The 18,961-nt window shown below is 44.6% G+C and overlaps 1 protein-coding gene across 1 annotated transcript in view; it reads right to left on the bottom strand.

Moving 5' to 3' along the window:
• The window catches only part of naa20 (N-alpha-acetyltransferase 20, NatB catalytic subunit), a 35,803-nt gene extending 21,440 nt beyond the window's left edge, over positions 1-14,363 (bottom strand). The window contains exon 1 of the mRNA XM_063001718.1: positions 14,255-14,363. Coding sequence (XP_062857788.1) covers positions 14,255-14,307 — 53 coding nt within the window. The 5' untranslated portion in view covers positions 14,308-14,363. The remainder of the gene's footprint in view (positions 1-14,254) is intronic.
• Positions 14,364-18,961: the final 4,598 nt, after the last annotated feature.

Below are 18,961 nucleotides of genomic sequence, written 5' to 3'. Positions count from 1 at the left end.
TGCTGTACCTGAGTCGGGGTTACATCAGGGGGCTTTACGATTTAGAGTTGGAACGGCGTTGATATCTCGAACTTTCAAAAAATGAATGGAAGTGAATGGGACCAAAAACCGGGCGTGGCAGGTGGGTGTGGGTTCGAATCCCCATGCTGTACCCAAGTCGGGGTTACATCAGTGGGCTTTACGATTTAGAGTTGGAACGGCGTTGATATCTCGAACTTTCAAAAAATGAATGGAAGTGAATAGGACCAAAAACCGGGCGTGGCAGGTGGGTGTGGGTTCGAATCCCCATGCTGTACCCAAGTCGGGGTTACATCAGTGGGCTTTACGATTTAGAGTTGGAACGGCGTTGATATCTCGAACTTTCAAAAAATGAATGGAAGTGAATGGGGACAAAAACCGGGCGTGGCAGGTGGGTGTGGGTTCGAATCCCCATGCTGTACCTGAGTCGGGGTTACATCAGTGGGCTTTACAATTCAGAGTTGGAACGGTGTTGATATCTCGAACTTTCAAAAAATGAATGGAAGTGAATGGGGACAAAAACCGGGCGTGGCAGGTGGGTGTGGGTTCGAATCCCCATTCTGTACCCAAGTCGGGGTTACATCAGGGGGCTTTACAATTTAGAGTTGGAACGGCGTCGATATCTCAAACTTTCAAAAAATGAATGGAAGTGAATAGGACCAAAAACCGGGCGTGGCAGGTGGGTGTGGGTTCGAATCCCCATGCTGTACCTGAGTCGGGGTTACATCAGTGGGCTTTACAATTCAGAGTTGGAACGGTGTTGATATCTCGAACTTTCAAAAAATGAATGGAAGTGAATGGGACCAAAAACCGGGCGTGGCAGGTGGGTGTGGGTTCGAATCCCCATGCTGTATCTGAGTCGGGGTTACATCAGGGGGCTTTACAATTTAGAGTTGGAACGGCGTCGATATCTCGAACTTTCAAAAAATGAATGGAAGTGAATGGGACCAAAAACCGGGCGTGGCAGGTGGGTGTGGGTTCGAATCCCCATGCTGTACCCAAGTCGGGGTTACATCAGTGAGCTTTACGATTTAGAGTTGGAACGGCGTTGATATCTCAAACTTTCAAAAAATGAATGGAAGTGAATGGGACCAAAAACCGGGCGTGGCAGTTGGGCGTGGGTTCGAATCCCGATGCTGTACCCAAGTCGGGGTTACATCAGTGGGCTTTACGATTTAGAGTTGGAACGGCGTTGATATCTCAAACTTTCAAAAAATGAATGGAAGTGAATGGGACCAAAAACCGGGCGTGGCAGGTGGGTGTGGGTTCGAATCCCCATGCTGTACCCAAGTCGGGGTTACATCAGTGGGCTTTACGATTTAGAGTTGGAACGGCGTTGATATCTCAAACTTTCAAAAAATGAATGGAAGTGAATGGGACCAAAAACCGGGCGTGGCAGGTGGGTGTGGGTTCGAATCCCCATGCTGTACCCAAGTCGGGGTTACATCAGGGGGCTTTACTATTTAGAGTTGGAACGGCGTTGATATCTCGAACGTTCAAAAAATGAATGGAAGTGAATGGGGACAAAAACCGGGCGTGGCAGGTGGGTGTGGGTTCGAATCCCCATGCTGTACCCAAGTCGGGGTTACATCAGTGGGCTTTACGATATAGAGTTGGAACGGTGTTGATATCTCGAACTTTCAAAAAATGAATGGAAGTGAATGGGGACAAAAACCGGGCGTGGCAGGTGGGCGTGGGTTCGAATCCCCATGCTGTATCTGAGTCGGGGTTACATCAGGGGGCTTTACAATTTAGAGTTGGAACGGCGTCGATATCTCAAACTTTCAAAAAATGAATGGAAGTGAATGGAGCTGAAAAATGGGCGTGGCAGGTGGGTGTGGGTTCGAATCCCCATGCTCAGGGGGAAGTGAGCGTATCTAAATGCTGTATGTGAGTGGGGTTACATCAGTGGGAAGTGAGCGTATCTAAATGCTGTATAGAAGAGGTACAGTGTGTGTTTGGGGGATGGGGGGGTAAATACTTTATCTTTAAATCCTAGCTCTCGATTTGAGTCGAGGGCGGGTATAGGAAAATCCCATTCTAAAAAATGAATGGAAGTCAATGGGACCAAAAAACGCTACAAAAGCGGGCGTGGCTGGCGAACGGGCGGGCGGATCGAAAACCTGTATACAAGCAGTTGATTCCCGTATGGGCCGGACGATTTGGCGCTGGAACGGGGTCGATATCTCGAAAACTGCGGACGAAGAAAGGGAGACAAAAAACGGGTGGAATAATAATAATAACTAGAGAGTGCATTTCCGGAGAAAATGCGAGTGTGATTGCCGTGTGCCGGTCGGCGGGCGTGCGCAGGTCGGGGGCGCGCATGCGTTTAGAAGTGGTGCGGTGCGTGGGGTGTGAATACTTTCTCCCAGACAGGCCACTGTATCTGTGCACAAGCTGTGGTGTGAGCACAAGTTCACTCTGGGTGTGTTTGAAAAGCCAAACCTGTAAAAAAATGCATTTCTGCACGTTTGTACTGCTTACAAATCAGTACTCATTCATTTACATGTGATTATCACTGCAGGGGCCATGGTATTGCGCAATCTATGATCGGCTGTGTCTCATTTACAGATTTCAGGCATAGTGCACTCAGACTTCGGTCCCTCTTTTAGCATTTAGCAATTCCCATTGATTTCAATGCATCCGTTAGCCTTGAAGCTAACGGATATAAATATCTTTGTTTCTGTTGCAGCGCGAACGATATGACGCTCACTGCAAAGTCTAACTGCACTATAATTTCATTCTGTGCAGCGTTTTCATCTTAAAAATCACTAATACTTTAGTTACAGACCAAAATAAGTCAGATTTTTTGGCGGCCGCCATTTTCTATTCTCAGAACGGCCTGAAGATGCCGTCTACGTCATCACGTTGACGTTCTGTGGAAAGCCAAAGGTGTCAAGATTTTTGTCCAAAAATTCGGGCAAAAACGGGCATAAATGCCACACGGATGGGCGTATCCGGATGATTTTTTGGATTTGGGCGCTAATTAATGACCCGGTCGATCAAGGGTTGGAACGGCGTTGATAGCTCGAAATTCATTTCAAAATGAATGGGAGTCAATGGGGAAAAACGGGCACCTTAAAACGGGCACTGTGCCCACAGTGTTGGTTCGATCAAAAAGTTGTATACAAGCGCTCTATTCCCGTATGGGCCGGACGATTTGGCGCTGGAACGGGGTCGATATCTCGAAAACTGCGGGAGAAGAAGCACGGACAAAAAACGGGCAGAATAATAATAATATATTGAAAACGAAAATAACAATAACAATAGTGTGCTTGCATTCTGCAATCACACTAACTAGAGAGTGCATTTCCGGAGAAAATGCGAGTGTGATTGCCGTGTGCCGGTCGGCGTGCGTGCGCGCTTATCCGAACGCCGTATCTAAGCTGAGAACAGCGTCGACGTCCGGACGTCTCAGAAACGGGCGTGGCAGACAGGCGGGGCTGCGTATGACCATGCTGTATCCAAGTCGGGGTGTCAGCAGTGGGGTAAACAAATTAGAGTTGGAACGGCGTTGATATCTCGAAATATTAAAAAAGTGGGCGTGGCAGGTGGGCGGGGCTGCGTATGACCATGCTGTATCCAAGTTGGGGTGTCATTAACTGGCCAGATGATTTACAGTTGGAACGGTGTTGATATCTCGAAATATAAAAAAATGGGCGTGGCAGGTGGGCGGGGCTGCGTATGACCATGCTGTATCCAAGTCGGGGTGTCATTAACTGCCCGGATGATTTACAGTTGGAACGGCGTTGATATCTTGAAATTTCCAAAAAATGAATGGAAGTGAATGGGGCTGAAAACCGGGCGTGGCAGGTGGGTTTGGGTTCGAGTCCCCATGCTGTATCTGAGTCGGGGTTACATCAGTGGGCTGTACAATTTAGAGTTGGAACGGCGTTGATATCTCGAACTTTCAAAAAACTGAATGGAAGTAAATGGGGCTCTTATAGGTTAAATAAAGGTTATAGAAATAACCATTAAATAACCATTCAAAAAAAATGAATGGAAGTCAATGGTATTGCGCAATCTATGATCGGCTGTGTCTTATTTACAGCTTTCATTCATAGTGCACTTACACAGTGCTCACACTTCGGTCCCTCCTTTAGCATGTAGCCATTGGCATTGATTTGAATGCATTTGTTAGCCTTGAAGCTAACGGATATAAATATCTTCTTTTCTGTTGCAACGCGAACGATTTGACGCTCACTGCTAAGTGTTACTGGTTTATAATTTCATTCTGTGCAGCGTTTTCACCTTAAAAATCACTAATACTTTAGTTACAGACCAAAATAAGTCAGATTTTTTGGCGGCCGCCATTTTCTATTCTCAGAACGGCCTGAAGATGCCGTCTACGTCATCACGTTGACGTTCTGTGGAAAGCCAAAGGTGTCAAGATTTTTGTCCAAAAATTCGGGCAAAAACGGGCATAAATGCCACACGGATGGGCGTATCCGGATGATTTTTTGGATTTGGGCGCTAATTAATGACCCGGTCGATCAAGGGTTGGAACGGCGTTGATAGCTCGAAATTCATTTCAAAATGAATGGGAGTCAATGGGGAAAAACGGGCACCTTAAAACGGGCACTGTGCCCACAGTGTTGGATCGATCAAAAAGTTGTATACAAGCGCTCTATTCCCGTATGGGCCGGACGATTTGGCGCTGGAACGGGGTCGATATCTCGAAAACTGCGGGAGAAGAAGCACGGACAAAAAACGGGCAGAATAATAATAATATATTGAAAACGAAAATAACAATAACAACTAGAGAGTGCATTTCCGGAGAAAATGCGAGTGTGATTGCCGTGTGCCGGTCGGCGGGCGTGCGCAGGTCGGGGGCGCGCATGCGTTTAGAAGTGGTGCGGTGCGTGGGGTGTGAATACTTTCTCCCAGACAGGCCACTGTATCTGTGCACAAGCTGTGGTGTGAGCACAAGTTCACTCTGGGTGTGTTTGAAAAGCCAAACCTGTAAAAAAATGCATTTCTGCACGTTTGTACTGCTTACAAATCAGTACTCATTCATTTACATGTGATTATCACTGCAGGGGCCATGGTATTGCGCAATCTATGATCGGCTGTGTCTCATTTACAGCTTTCAGGCATAGTGCACTCAGACTTCGGTCCCTCTTTTAGCATTTAGCAATTCCCATTGATTTCAATGCATCCGTTAGCCTTGAAGCTAACGGATATAAATATCTTTGTTTCTGTTGCAGCGCGAACGATATGACGCTCACTGCAAAGTCTAACTGCACTATAATTTCATTCTGTGCAGCGTTTTCATCTTAAAAATCACTAATACTTTAGTTACAGACCAAAATAAGTCAGATTTTTTGGCGGCCGCCATTTTCTATTCTCAGAACGGCCTGAAGATGCCGTCTACGTCATCACGTTGACGTTCTGTGGAAAGCCAAAGTTGTCAAGATTTTTGTCCAAAAATTCGGGCAAAAACGGGCATAAATGCCACACGGATGGGCGTATCCGGATGATTTTTTGGATTTGGGCGCTAATTAATGACCCGGTCGATCAAGGGTTGGAACGGCGTTGATAGCTCGAAATTCATTTCAAAATGAATGGGAGTCAATGGGGAAAAACGGGCACCTTAAAACGGGCACTGTGCCCACAGTGTTGGTTCGATCAAAAAGTTGTATACAAGCGCTCTATTCCCGTATGGGCCGGACGATTTGGCGCTGGAACGGGGTCGATATCTCGAAAACTGCGGGAGAAGAAGCACGGACAAAAAACGGGCAGAATAATAATAATATATTGAAAACGAAAATAACAATAACAATAGTGTGCTTGCATTCTGCAATCACACTAACTAGAGAGTGCATTTCCGGAGAAAATGCGAGTGTGATTGCCGTGTGCCGGTCGGCGGGCGTGCGCAGGTCGGGGGCGCGCATGCGTTTAGAAGTGGTGCGGTGCGTGGGGTGTGAATACTTTCTCCCAGACAGGCCACTGTATCTGTGCACAAGCTGTGGTGTGAGCACAAGTTCACTCTGGGTGTGTTTGAAAAGCCAAACCTGTAAAAAAATGCATTTCTGCACGTTTGTACTGCTTACAAATCAGTACTCATTCATTTACATGTGATTATCACTGCAGGGGCCATGGTATTGCGCAATCTATGATCGGCTGTGTCTCATTTACAGATTTCAGGCATAGTGCACTCAGACTTCGGTCCCTCTTTTAGCATTTAGCAATTCCCATTGATTTCAATGCATCCGTTAGCCTTGAAGCTAACGGATATAAATATCTTTGTTTCTGTTGCAGCGCGAACGATATGACGCTCACTGCAAAGTCTAACTGCACTATAATTTCATTCTGTGCAGCGTTTTCATCTTAAAAATCACTAATACTTTAGTTACAGACCAAAATAAGTCAGATTTTTTGGCGGCCGCCATTTTCTATTCTCAGAACGGCCTGAAGATGCCGTCTACGTCATCACGTTGACGTTCTGTGGAAAGCCAAAGGTGTCAAGATTTTTGTCCAAAAATTCGGGCAAAAACGGGCATAAATGCCACACGGATGGGCGTATCCGGATGATTTTTTGGATTTGGGCGCTAATTAATGACCCGGTCGATCAAGGGTTGGAACGGCGTTGATAGCTCGAAATTCATTTCAAAATGAATGGGAGTCAATGGGGAAAAACGGGCACCTTAAAACGGGCACTGTGCCCACAGTGTTGGTTCGATCAAAAAGTTGTATACAAGCGCTCTATTCCCGTATGGGCCGGACGATTTGGCGCTGGAACGGGGTCGATATCTCGAAAACTGCGGGAGAAGAAGCACGGACAAAAAACGGGCAGAATAATAATAATATATTGAAAACGAAAATAACAATAACAATAGTGTGCTTGCATTCTGCAATCACACTAACTAGAGAGTGCATTTCCGGAGAAAATGCGAGTGTGATTGCCGTGTGCCGGTCGGCGGGCGTGCGCAGGTCGGGGGCGCGCATGCGTTTAGAAGTGGTGCGGTGCGTGGGGTGTGAATACTTTCTCCCAGACAGGCCACTGTATCTGTGCACAAGCTGTGGTGTGAGCACAAGTTCACTCTGGGTGTGTTTGAAAAGCCAAACCTGTAAAAAAATGCATTTCTGCACGTTTGTACTGCTTACAAATCAGTACTCATTCATTTACATGTGATTATCACTGCAGGGGCCATGGTATTGCGCAATCTATGATCGGCTGTGTCTCATTTACAGATTTCAGGCATAGTGCACTCAGACTTCGGTCCCTCTTTTAGCATTTAGCAATTCCCATTGATTTCAATGCATCCGTTAGCCTTGAAGCTAACGGATATAAATATCTTTGTTTCTGTTGCAGCGCGAACGATATGACGCTCACTGCAAAGTCTAACTGCACTATAATTTCATTCTGTGCAGCGTTTTCATCTTAAAAATCACTAATACTTTAGTTACAGACCAAAATAAGTCAGATTTTTTGGCGGCCGCCATTTTCTATTCTCAGAACGGCCTGAAGATGCCGTCTACGTCATCACGTTGACGTTCTGTGGAAAGCCAAAGGTGTCAAGATTTTTGTCCAAAAATTCGGGCAAAAACGGGCATAAATGCCACACGGATGGGCGTATCCGGATGATTTTTTGGATTTGGGCGCTAATTAATGACCCGGTCGATCAAGGGTTGGAACGGCGTTGATAGCTCGAAATTCATTTCAAAATGAATGGGAGTCAATGGGGAAAAACGGGCACCTTAAAACGGGCACTGTGCCCACAGTGTTGTTTCGATCAAAAAGTTGTATACAAGCGCTCTATTCCCGTATGGGCCGGACGATTTGGCGCTGGAACGGGGTCGATATCTCGAAAACTGCGGGAGAAGAAGCACGGACAAAAAACGGGCAGAATAATAATAATATATTGAAAACGAAAATAACAATAACAATAGTGTGCTTGCATTCTGCAATCACACTAACTAGAGAGTGCATTTCCGGAGAAAATGCGAGTGTGATTGCCGTGTGCCGGTCGGCGGGCGTGCGCAGGTCGGGGGCGCGCATGCGTTTAGAAGTGGTGCGGTGCGTGGGGTGTGAATACTTTCTCCCAGACAGGCCACTGTATCTGTGCACAAGCTGTGGTGTGAGCACAAGTTCACTCTGGGTGTGTTTGAAAAGCCAAACCTGTAAAAAAATGCATTTCTGCACGTTTGTACTGCTTACAAATCAGTACTCATTCATTTACATGTGATTATCACTGCAGGGGCCATGGTATTGCGCAATCTATGATCGGCTGTGTCTCATTTACAGATTTCAGGCATAGTGCACTCAGACTTCGGTCCCTCTTTTAGCATTTAGCAATTCCCATTGATTTCAATGCATCCGTTAGCCTTGAAGCTAACGGATATAAATATCTTTGTTTCTGTTGCAGCGCGAACGATATGACGCTCACTGCAAAGTCTAACTGCACTATAATTTCATTCTGTGCAGCGTTTTCATCTTAAAAATCACTAATACTTTAGTTACAGACCAAAATAAGTCAGATTTTTTGGCGGCCGCCATTTTCTATTCTCAGAACGGCCTGAAGATGCCGTCTACGTCATCACGTTGACGTTCTGTGGAAAGCCAAAGGTGTCAAGATTTTTGTCCAAAAATTCGGGCAAAAACGGGCATAAATGCCACACGGATGGGCGTATCCGGATGATTTTTTGGATTTGGGCGCTAATTAATGACCCGGTCGATCAAGGGTTGGAACGGCGTTGATAGCTCGAAATTCATTTCAAAATGAATGGGAGTCAATGGGGAAAAACGGGCACCTTAAAACGGGCACTGTGCCCACAGTGTTGGTTCGATCAAAAAGTTGTATACAAGCGCTCTATTCCCGTATGGGCCGGACGATTTGGCGCTGGAACGGGGTCGATATCTCGAAAACTGCGGGAGAAGAAGCACGGACAAAAAACGGGCAGAATAATAATAATATATTGAAAACGAAAATAACAATAACAATAGTGTGCTTGCATTCTGCAATCACACTAATAGTGTGCTTGCATTCTGCAATCACACTAATAGTGTGCTTGCATTCTGCAATCACACTAACTAGAGAGTGCATTTCCGGAGAAAATGCGAGTGTGATTGCCGTGTGCCGGTCGGCGGGCGTGCGCAGGTCGGGGGCGCGCATGCGTTTAGAAGTGGTGCGGTGCGTGGGGTGTGAATACTTTCTCCCAGACAGGCCACTGTATCTGTGCACAAGCTGTGGTGTGAGCACAAGTTCACTCTGGGTGTGTTTGAAAAGCCAAACCTGTAAAAAAATGCATTTCTGCACGTTTGTACTGCTTACAAATCAGTACTCATTCATTTACATGTGATTATCACTGCAGGGGCCATGGTATTGCGCAATCTATGATCGGCTGTGTCTCATTTACAGATTTCAGGCATAGTGCACTCAGACTTCGGTCCCTCTTTTAGCATTTAGCAATTCCCATTGATTTCAATGCATCCGTTAGCCTTGAAGCTAACGGATATAAATATCTTTGTTTCTGTTGCAGCGCGAACGATATGACGCTCACTGCAAAGTCTAACTGCACTATAATTTCATTCTGTGCAGCGTTTTCATCTTAAAAATCACTAATACTTTAGTTACAGACCAAAATAAGTCAGATTTTTTGGCGGCCGCCATTTTCTATTCTCAGAACGGCCTGAAGATGCCGTCTACGTCATCACGTTGACGTTCTGTGGAAAGCCAAAGGTGTCAAGATTTTTGTCCAAAAATTCGGGCAAAAACGGGCATAAATGCCACACGGATGGGCGTATCCGGATGATTTTTTGGATTTGGGCGCTAATTAATGACCCGGTCGATCAAGGGTTGGAACGGCGTTGATAGCTCGAAATTCATTTCAAAATGAATGGGAGTCAATGGGGAAAAACGGGCACCTTAAAACGGGCACTGTGCCCACAGTGTTGGTTCGATCAAAAAGTTGTATACAAGCGCTCTATTCCCGTATGGGCCGGACGATTTGGCGCTGGAACGGGGTCGATATCTCGAAAACTGCGGGAGAAGAAGCACGGACAAAAAACGGGCAGAATAATAATAATATATTGAAAACGAAAATAACAATAACAATAGTGTGCTTGCATTCTGCAATCACACTAACTAGAGAGTGCATTTCCGGAGAAAATGCGAGTGTGATTGCCGTGTGCCGGTCGGCGTGCGTGCGCGCATTCTGCAATCACACTAATATGACTAACGGATAACAATAGTGTGCTTGCCTACAGCAATCACACTAATAACTAGAGTGCATTTCCGGAGAAAATGCGAGTGTGATTGCCGTGTGCCGGTCGGCGTGCGTGCGCGCTTATCCGAACGCCGTATCGAAGCTGGGAGCAGCGTCGACGGGCCGGACGGCTCAGAGTCGGAACAGCGTCGACGTCCAGACGTCTCAGAAACGGGCGTGGCAGACGGGCGGGGCTGCGTATGACCGTGCTGTATCCAAGTCGGGGTGTCATCAGTGGGCTAAACAAATTAGAGTTGGAACGGCGTTGATATCTCGAAATATTCAAAAAGTGGGCGTGGCAGGCGGGCGGGGCTGCGTATGACAATGCTGTATCCAAGTTGGGGTGTCATTAACTGGCCAGATGATTTACAGTTGGAACGGTGTTGATATCTCGAAATATAAAAAAATGGGCGTGGCAGGTGGGCGGGGCTGCGTATGACCATGCTGTATCCAAGTCGGGGTGTCAACAGTGGGCTAAACAAATTAGAGTTGGAACGGCGCTGATATCTCGAAATATTAAAAAGTGGGCGTGGCAGGCGGGCGGGGCTGCGTATGACCATGCTGTATCCAGGTTGGGGTGTCATTAACTGCCCGGATGATTTACAGTTGGAACGGCGTTGATATCTTGAAATTTCCAAAAAATGAATGGAAGTGAATGGGGCTGAAAACCGGGCGTGGCAGGTGGGCGTGGGTTCGAATCCCCATGCTGTATCTGAGTCGGGGTTACATCAGTGGGCTGTACAATTTAGAGTTGGAACGGCGTTGATATCTCGAACTTTCAAAAAACTGAATGGAAGTAAATGGGGCTCTTATAGGTTAAATAAAGGTTATAGAAATAACCATTAAATAACCATTCAAAAAAAATGAATGGAAGTCAATGGTATTGCGCAATCTATGATCGGCTGTGTCTCATTTACAGCTTTCATTCATAGTGCACTTACACAGTGCTCACACTTCGGTCCCTCCTTTAGCATGTAGCCATTGCCATTGATTTGAATGCATTTGTTAGCCTTGAAGCTAACGGATATAAATATCTTCTTTTCTGTTGCAACGCGAACGATATGACGCTCACTGCTAAGTGTTACTGGCTTATAATTTCATTCTGTGCAGCGTTTTCACCTTAAAAATCACTAATACTTTAGTTACAGACCAAAATAAGTCAGATTTTTTGGCGGCGGCCATTTTCTGTTCTCAGAACGGACTGAAGATGCCGCCTACGTCATCACGTTGACGTTCTGTGGAAAGCCAAAGGTGTCAAGATTTTAGTCCAAAAATTCGGGCAAATACGGGCATAAATGCCACACGGATGGGCATATCCGGATGATTTTTTGGATTTGGGCGCTAATTAATGACCCGGTCGATCAAGGGTTGGAACGGCGTTGATAGCTCGACATTTTTTTCAAAATGAATGGGAGTCAATGGGGCAAAACGGGCACCTTAAAACGGGCACTGTGCCCACAGTGTTGGTTCGATCCAAAAGCTGTATACAAGCAGTCCATTCCCGTATGGGCCGGATGATTTGGCACTGGAACGGGGTCGATATCTCGAAAATTGCGGACGAAGAAAGGGAGACAAAAAACGGGCGGAATGGCAATAATATATTGAAAACGAAAATAACAATAACAATAGTGTGCTTGCATTCTGCAATCACACTAATAATAACTAGAGAGTGCATTTCCGGAGAAAATGCGAGTGTGATTGCCGTGTGCCGGTCGGCGGGCGTGCGCAGGTCGGGGGCGCGCATGCGTTTAGAAGTGGTGCGGTGCGTGGGGTGTGAATACTTTCTCTCAGACAGGCCACTGTATCTGTGCACAAGCTGTGGTGTGAGCACAAGTTCACTCTGGGTGTGTTTGAAAAGCCAAACCTGTAAAAAAATGCATTTCTGCACGTTTGTACTGCTTACAAATCAGTACTCATTCATTTACATGTGATTATCACTGCAGGGGCCATGGTATTGCGCAATCTATGATCGGCTGTGTGTCATTTACAGCTTTCAAGCATAGTGCACTCAGACTTCGGTCCCTCTTTTAGCATTTAGCAATTCCCATTGATTTTAATGCATCCGTTAGCCTTGAAGCTAACGGATATAAATATCTTTTTTTCTGTTGCAACGCGAATGATATGACGCTCACTGCTAAGTGTAACTGCACTATAATTTCATTCTGTGCAGCGTTTTCACCTTAAAAATCACTAATACTTTAGTTACAGACCAAAATAAGTCAGCTTTTTTGGCGGCCGCCATTTTCTATTCTCAGAACGGGCTGAAGATGCCGCCTACGTCATCACGTTGACGTTCTGTGGAAAGCCAAAGGTGTCAAGATTTTTGTCCAAAAATTCGGGCAAAAACGGGCATAAATGCCACACGGATGGGCGTATCCGGATGATTTTTTGGATTTGGGCGCTAATTAATGACCCGGTAAATCAAGGGTTGGAACGGCGTTGATAGCTCGAAATTTTTTTCAAAATGAATGGGAGTCAATGGGGCAAAACGGGCACCTTAAAACGGGCACTGTGCCCACAGTGTTGGTTCGATCCAAAAGCTGTATACAAGCAGTCCATTCCCGTATGGGCCGGACGATTTGGCACTGGAACGGGGTCGATATCTCGAAAATTGCGGACGAAGAAAGGGAGACAAAAAACGGGCGGAATGGCAATAATATATTGAAAACGAAAATAACAATAACAATAGTGTGCTTGCATTCTGCAATCACACTAATAATATGACTTTCGGATAACAATAGTGTGCTTGCCTACAGCAATCACACTAATAATAATATGACTTTCGGATAACAATAGTGTGCTTGCCTACAGCAATCACACTAATAATCCCAGATGGTATTATTAGAAGTACACAAGGTTGGGTGTATATTCATTCTACAAACAAAAGTATTGGGACATTATGTGTTTCAGACACAACAGTTCCTAACAGGTGTAATAAATCAGTTATAAAAAGAAAATGATTTGCTTCCAAATGCAGCAACAGTTTAGGGAAGGCCCTTTCCTGTCCCAGCATAACTGTACCCCTCCAGTGTCCTGCACAGAGCCCTGACCTGAGCCTCACTCAACAGCTCTGGAATGAACCAGAACATCAACTGAGGCTTTATTTACCAACATCATTGCCCAACGCGGAAATGCTCTTTTGACCGAATGGGCACAAATTCTCACAGACATACTCTCAAGTCTCGTGCAAAGCCTTTTTAGAAGAGATCGCATAAGGGGTCACTATTTTTGACCACATTTATTTTATTTATTTATTTATTAGGATCGAAACGTCATGTTTTACACACTGGTTACATTCATGACTGTACAGGTAGTTACTCATTACACAAGATTCATCAGTTCAAGTTCAATGTCAAACACAGTCATGGACAATTTTGTGTCTCCAATTCACCTCACTTGCACGTCTTTGGACTGTGGGAGGAAACCCACGCAGACACGGGGAGAACATGCAAACTCCACACAGGAAGGCTTCAGACAGATCCACCTGGGGATCGAACCCAGGACCTCCTTGCTGTAAGGAGACAGTGCTACTCACTTAGTGTGGCACAGTATATGTGGCCAGGACGTTTAAACAGCATTTAAATATCCCAACAACACTACTGCACCTGCTACACTCGTACCAGAAACACACACACTACCGTGTTACTACCATTGCAATCCATAAAGTCCCAAATCCCTCTCAAAATCATATATAATCAGTTGGGGTCTTATGGGGTCTACCATTATGGTAAATGAAGGTCATAAATAACCAATGAATGAAAGGATTGAACCCAGGAAAGTGGCTGGTGAGAGTATGCATGGTGCAGCCCTGATCCCACTGTAAACAGTGCTTTACTGATCAATATAAAGTGTTTATTTAATATATATAATATATATAATGTATATAATATTTAATGCGAAACCCGATGCAAATCTGAATGCTAGCATTAGTTAGCATTAGCATTAAGCTAATATCATTCAGTTAGATTTATGAATAAATACAGAATAATAACAGCGCTTTTCCGACACAGAAACATCACATACTCACATGTTATTAAATTTAAATAAATCATCGCAGGTAAACGCACGTAAACTCGTCATGTTATCCGATTATTCTCCAAAATGTAAACACACCGAGGCGAGATCACTTCTTCTTCTTGTGGTCAATGGAGGTTAGGAAACCAAAACACTGCATTACTGCCACCAAGCGGATGTGCTAATATACTGCCACCAAGCGGATGTGCTAATATACTGCCACCAAGGGGATGTACTAATATACTGCCACCAAGGGGATGTACTAACATGCTGCCACCAAGGGGATGTACTAATATACTGCCACCAAGGGGATGTACTAATATACTGCCACCAAGGGGATGTGCTAATATACTGCCACCAAGCGGATGTACTAACATGCTGCCACCAAGGGGATGTACTAATATACTGCCACCAAGTGGATGTACTAACATGCTGCCACCAAGGGGATGTGCTAATATACTGCCACCAAGCGGATGTACTAACATGCTGCCACCAAGGGGATGTACTAATATACTGCCACCAAGTGGATGTGCTAATATACTGCCACCAAGGGGATGTGCTAATATACTGCCACCAAGCGGATGTACTAACATGCTGCCACCAAGGGGATGTGCTAATATACTGCCACCAAGGGGATGTACTAATATACTGCCACCAAGGGGATGTACTAACATGCTGCCACCAAGGGGATGTACTAATATACTGCCACCAAGGGGATGTGCTAATATACTGCCACCAAGCGGATGTACTAACATGCTGCCACCAAGGGGATGTGCTAATATACTGCCACCAAGGGGATGTACTAACATGCTGCCACCAAGGGGATGTGCTAATATACTGCCACCAAGGGGATGTACTAACATGCTGCCACCAAGGGGATGTACTAACATGCTGCCACCAAGGGGATGTACTAATATACTGCCACCAAGGGGATGTACTAACATGCTGCCACCAAGGGGATGTGCTAATATACTGCCACCAAGCGGATGTACTAACATGCTGCCACCAAGCGGATGTGCTAATATACTGCCACCAAGGGGATGTACTAACATGCTGCCACCAAGGGGATGTACTAACATGCTGCCACCAAGGGGATGTACTAACATGCTGCCACCAAGGGGATGTGCTAATATACTGCCACCAAGCGGATGTACTAATATACTGCCACCAAGTGGATGTGCTAATATACTGCCACCAAGGGGATGTACTAACATGCTGCCACCAAGGGGATGTACTAACATGCTGCCACCAAGGGGATGTACTAACATGCTGCCACCAAGGGGATGTACTAACATGCTGCCACCAAGGGGATGTACTAACATGCTGCCACCAAGGGGATGTGCTAATATACTGCCACCAAGCGGATGTACTAATATAGTGCGTCGAGTTTGGATCACTACTATTGGCACCTTGTACCCGTTTGATTTAGTTACCATTCTTAGCCAGAGATAAACCTCATAATAGGTAGGTACCTTGTACCCATGCTAAATTTAGTTACCATTCTGTTTCTGACTGCATATAACTGGAACAGACTGCCAGAAGATATTAGATGTTCCTCAAATGTAGAAATCTTTAAATCCAGGTTAAAAACTTTTCTTTTTTCTTGTGCTTAAGATTGAGCTTGAAATTTTTGCTATTACCCTTATTTAACCATATATTTGTTTTAGTTTTTCATGCTCTTAATAATTTTTTATAGAGTAGTATATGAGTGTTTGTTGCTTGTTTTAATTTTATATTCTCTAAATTGTAGGGTATAATTTACTATATTTTCTTTTAATTTTTCATGTTCTTAATTTTTATCTCTCTTGTTTGAATTTCATGTTCTTAATTGTAACTAAATGTTTGCAAGAAGTCTTTCTGAGGTTCTAGATCTCAGGAATGTTTTACTGCTTTTAATTTTTCCTTATGTAAAGCACTTTGAATTGCCACTGTGTATGAAAGGTGCTATACAAATAAACTTGCCTTGCCTTGCCTAAATCTAGCTGGGGTACAAGGTGCAAGTAGTCGCTATCCAAAATCGACGCAGCATATTAGTACATCCACTTGGCGACAGAATATTAGTACATCCATGGGGTGGCAGCATATTGGTACATCAATTTGGTGGCAGCATATTGGTACATCCACTTGGTGGCAGCATATTAGTACATCCACTTGGCGACAGAATATTAGTACATCCATGGGGTGGCAGCATATTGGTACATCAATTTGGTGGCAGCATATTGGTACATCCACTTGGTGGCAGCATATTAGTACATTCACTTGGTGGCAGCATATTAGTACATTCACTTGGTGGCAGCATATTAGTACATTCACTTGGTGGCAGCATATTAGTACATCCACTTGGTGGCAGCTTATTAGTACATCCACTTGGTGACAGAATTTTAGTACATCCATGGGGTGGCAGCATATTGGTGCTGGTATGAGTGGATCAGACACAGCAGCGCTGCTGGAGTTTTTAAATACCGTGTCCACTCACTGTCCACTCTATTAGACACTCCTACCTAGTCGGTCCACCTTGTAGATGTAAAGTCAGAGACGATCGCTCATCTATTGCTGCTGTTTGAGTTGGTCATCTTCTAGACCTTCATAAGTGGTCACAGGACGCTGCCCACGGGGCGCTGTTGGCTGGATATTTTTGGTTGGTGGACTATTGCAGTGACATTTAGGTGTTGTGTCTGATCCACTCATACCAGCACAACACACACTAACACACCACCACCATGTCAGTGTCACTGCAGTGCTGAGAATGATCCACCACCTAAATAATACCTGCTCTGTGGGGGTCCTGTGGGGGGTCCTGACCATTGAAGAACAGCATGAAAGGGGGTAACAAAGCATGCAGAGAAACAGATGGACTACAGTCAGTAATTGTAGAACTACAAAGTGCTTCTATATGGTAAGTGGAGCTGATAAAATGGACAGTGAGTGTAGAAACAAGGAGGTGGTTTTAATGTTATGGCTGATCAGTGTACTATGTTGGTCTATGTTTATTTGTATTTAGTGTTTTTGTGAGACCCACAAGTTCAATACAAATAGCATTTATTCACTTCATCTGCCAGTGAGTTTAAAGATGCCTTAACAGTGTATGTACTTAATCATGATCAGGGTCAAAGAGAGCTCTGAACCACCCAGAAACTCTGGGCACAAGTCATGCAGTACAACACACACCCAACATTTACTTACTTACTCATTTACACAGTCAATTTAAAGCAGCTCCCAATTTAGATTCCCAGTTTGCATGGTTCATTAGTTGTGTAATTAATGATGTGGAGCTTAGATACGATATGATCTCCTAAAAAGAAACAGAACAAGGGTTGATTTATGGATCCTGGTGCTCTTTCAGGTCTTCTGTCTGATGTTTATGACACCTTCCCAGCATCAGTTCCTTGCAGTATTTGGGGTTTTCTATCAAATTTAGCTCTTAGGAAAGCATTTAGATTTGTTTATGTGGGTTAAAATCGTGCAAGCAGTGAAAGGAGTAAAACACAAATCTATCATTACACAGGTATGCCGCTTACTGGAACTGGAACATGTCATCAGTAGGGGAGAAGCTCTTGAGAAATTACCTGCTGTTTCACAATCAGGGTGCAGCTATAGAGGAAGAATGATTGAATGGAGGTACTGCCCAGATTACTCATTACAGTATTATTCATTATTTGTTTTTAATAACCGCTTTCATTCTGGTCAGGATTGTGGCGGGTTCAAGAGGCAGGTTAAACCCTGGGCAAATTATCTTACTTTATACTGGGCTCATCTATTTGTTCCTGTGGTGAATCTTGTGTCGGGGGTGTAGGACTTGTGTCGGTAAGTGTAGGACTAACGTATAAACAAAAAAAATATATATGTATATATGCTTGTTTATTATATTTATTTATTATTTATTAGGATTTTAAAGTCTTTGGTTACTTTCATGACAGGAACGGTAGTTACTTCTTACACAAGATTCATCAGTTACTTGCACGTCTTCATACTGTGGCAGGAAACCCACACAGACATGGGGAGAACATGCAAACTCTACACAGAAAGGACCCGGACCGCTCCACCTGGGAATCGAACCCAGGACCTTCTTGCTGTAAGGCAAAAGCGCTACCCACAGAGCCACCGTGCCGCCCTATATGATTGTTTATAAAAGAGCATGTAGGAAAGATCTAGCCCTTTATAAGGGACCAAAACGTACACAGTGTGACATTAAATCAGGTTGTCTTAATGCCTATGGCATAGGATTTTGGAATATGTCTGATGGAATCTGTGTCAATTCAATCAAGAAAGCATGTGTAAGCTGAGGAACTGATGATGGATGAAAAGTCCCAGCTTCTTACAATGCAGTGTTCCAATTCATTTACATTTTTTAGCATTTATTAGATGCTTTTATCCAAAGTGACGTACAGCACTGTGACAGTATGTTACCTAAGCAATTGAGGGTTAAGGGCCTTGTTCAAGGGCCCAACAGTGGCAACATGGCAGTGGTGGGGCTTGAACCAGAGACCTTTTAATTACTACTACAGTATCTTAACCACTAAGCTACAACTGTTTTAGAGCGTTTTAAAGGTGTTTTTTGCTGAGCGTTGGATTTGTACACAGGGGTTCCATCAGGCACAGTCAAAATTCTCAGCATTCACCCATTCGTTGTCTGTTTTCTCATCACTTTATCTTGGTCACCGGTTCATCGGTTGGTCTGATTCACTGGGCGAGAGGCAGGAAACGCCCCGGACAGGTTGCC

The sequence above is a fragment of the Trichomycterus rosablanca genome, chromosome 9 (assembly GCF_030014385.1).
Source record: "Trichomycterus rosablanca isolate fTriRos1 chromosome 9, fTriRos1.hap1, whole genome shotgun sequence".
Taxonomy (NCBI): domain Eukaryota; kingdom Metazoa; phylum Chordata; class Actinopteri; order Siluriformes; family Trichomycteridae; genus Trichomycterus; species Trichomycterus rosablanca.
This window is presented reverse-complemented; position numbering and strand designations above follow the sequence as displayed.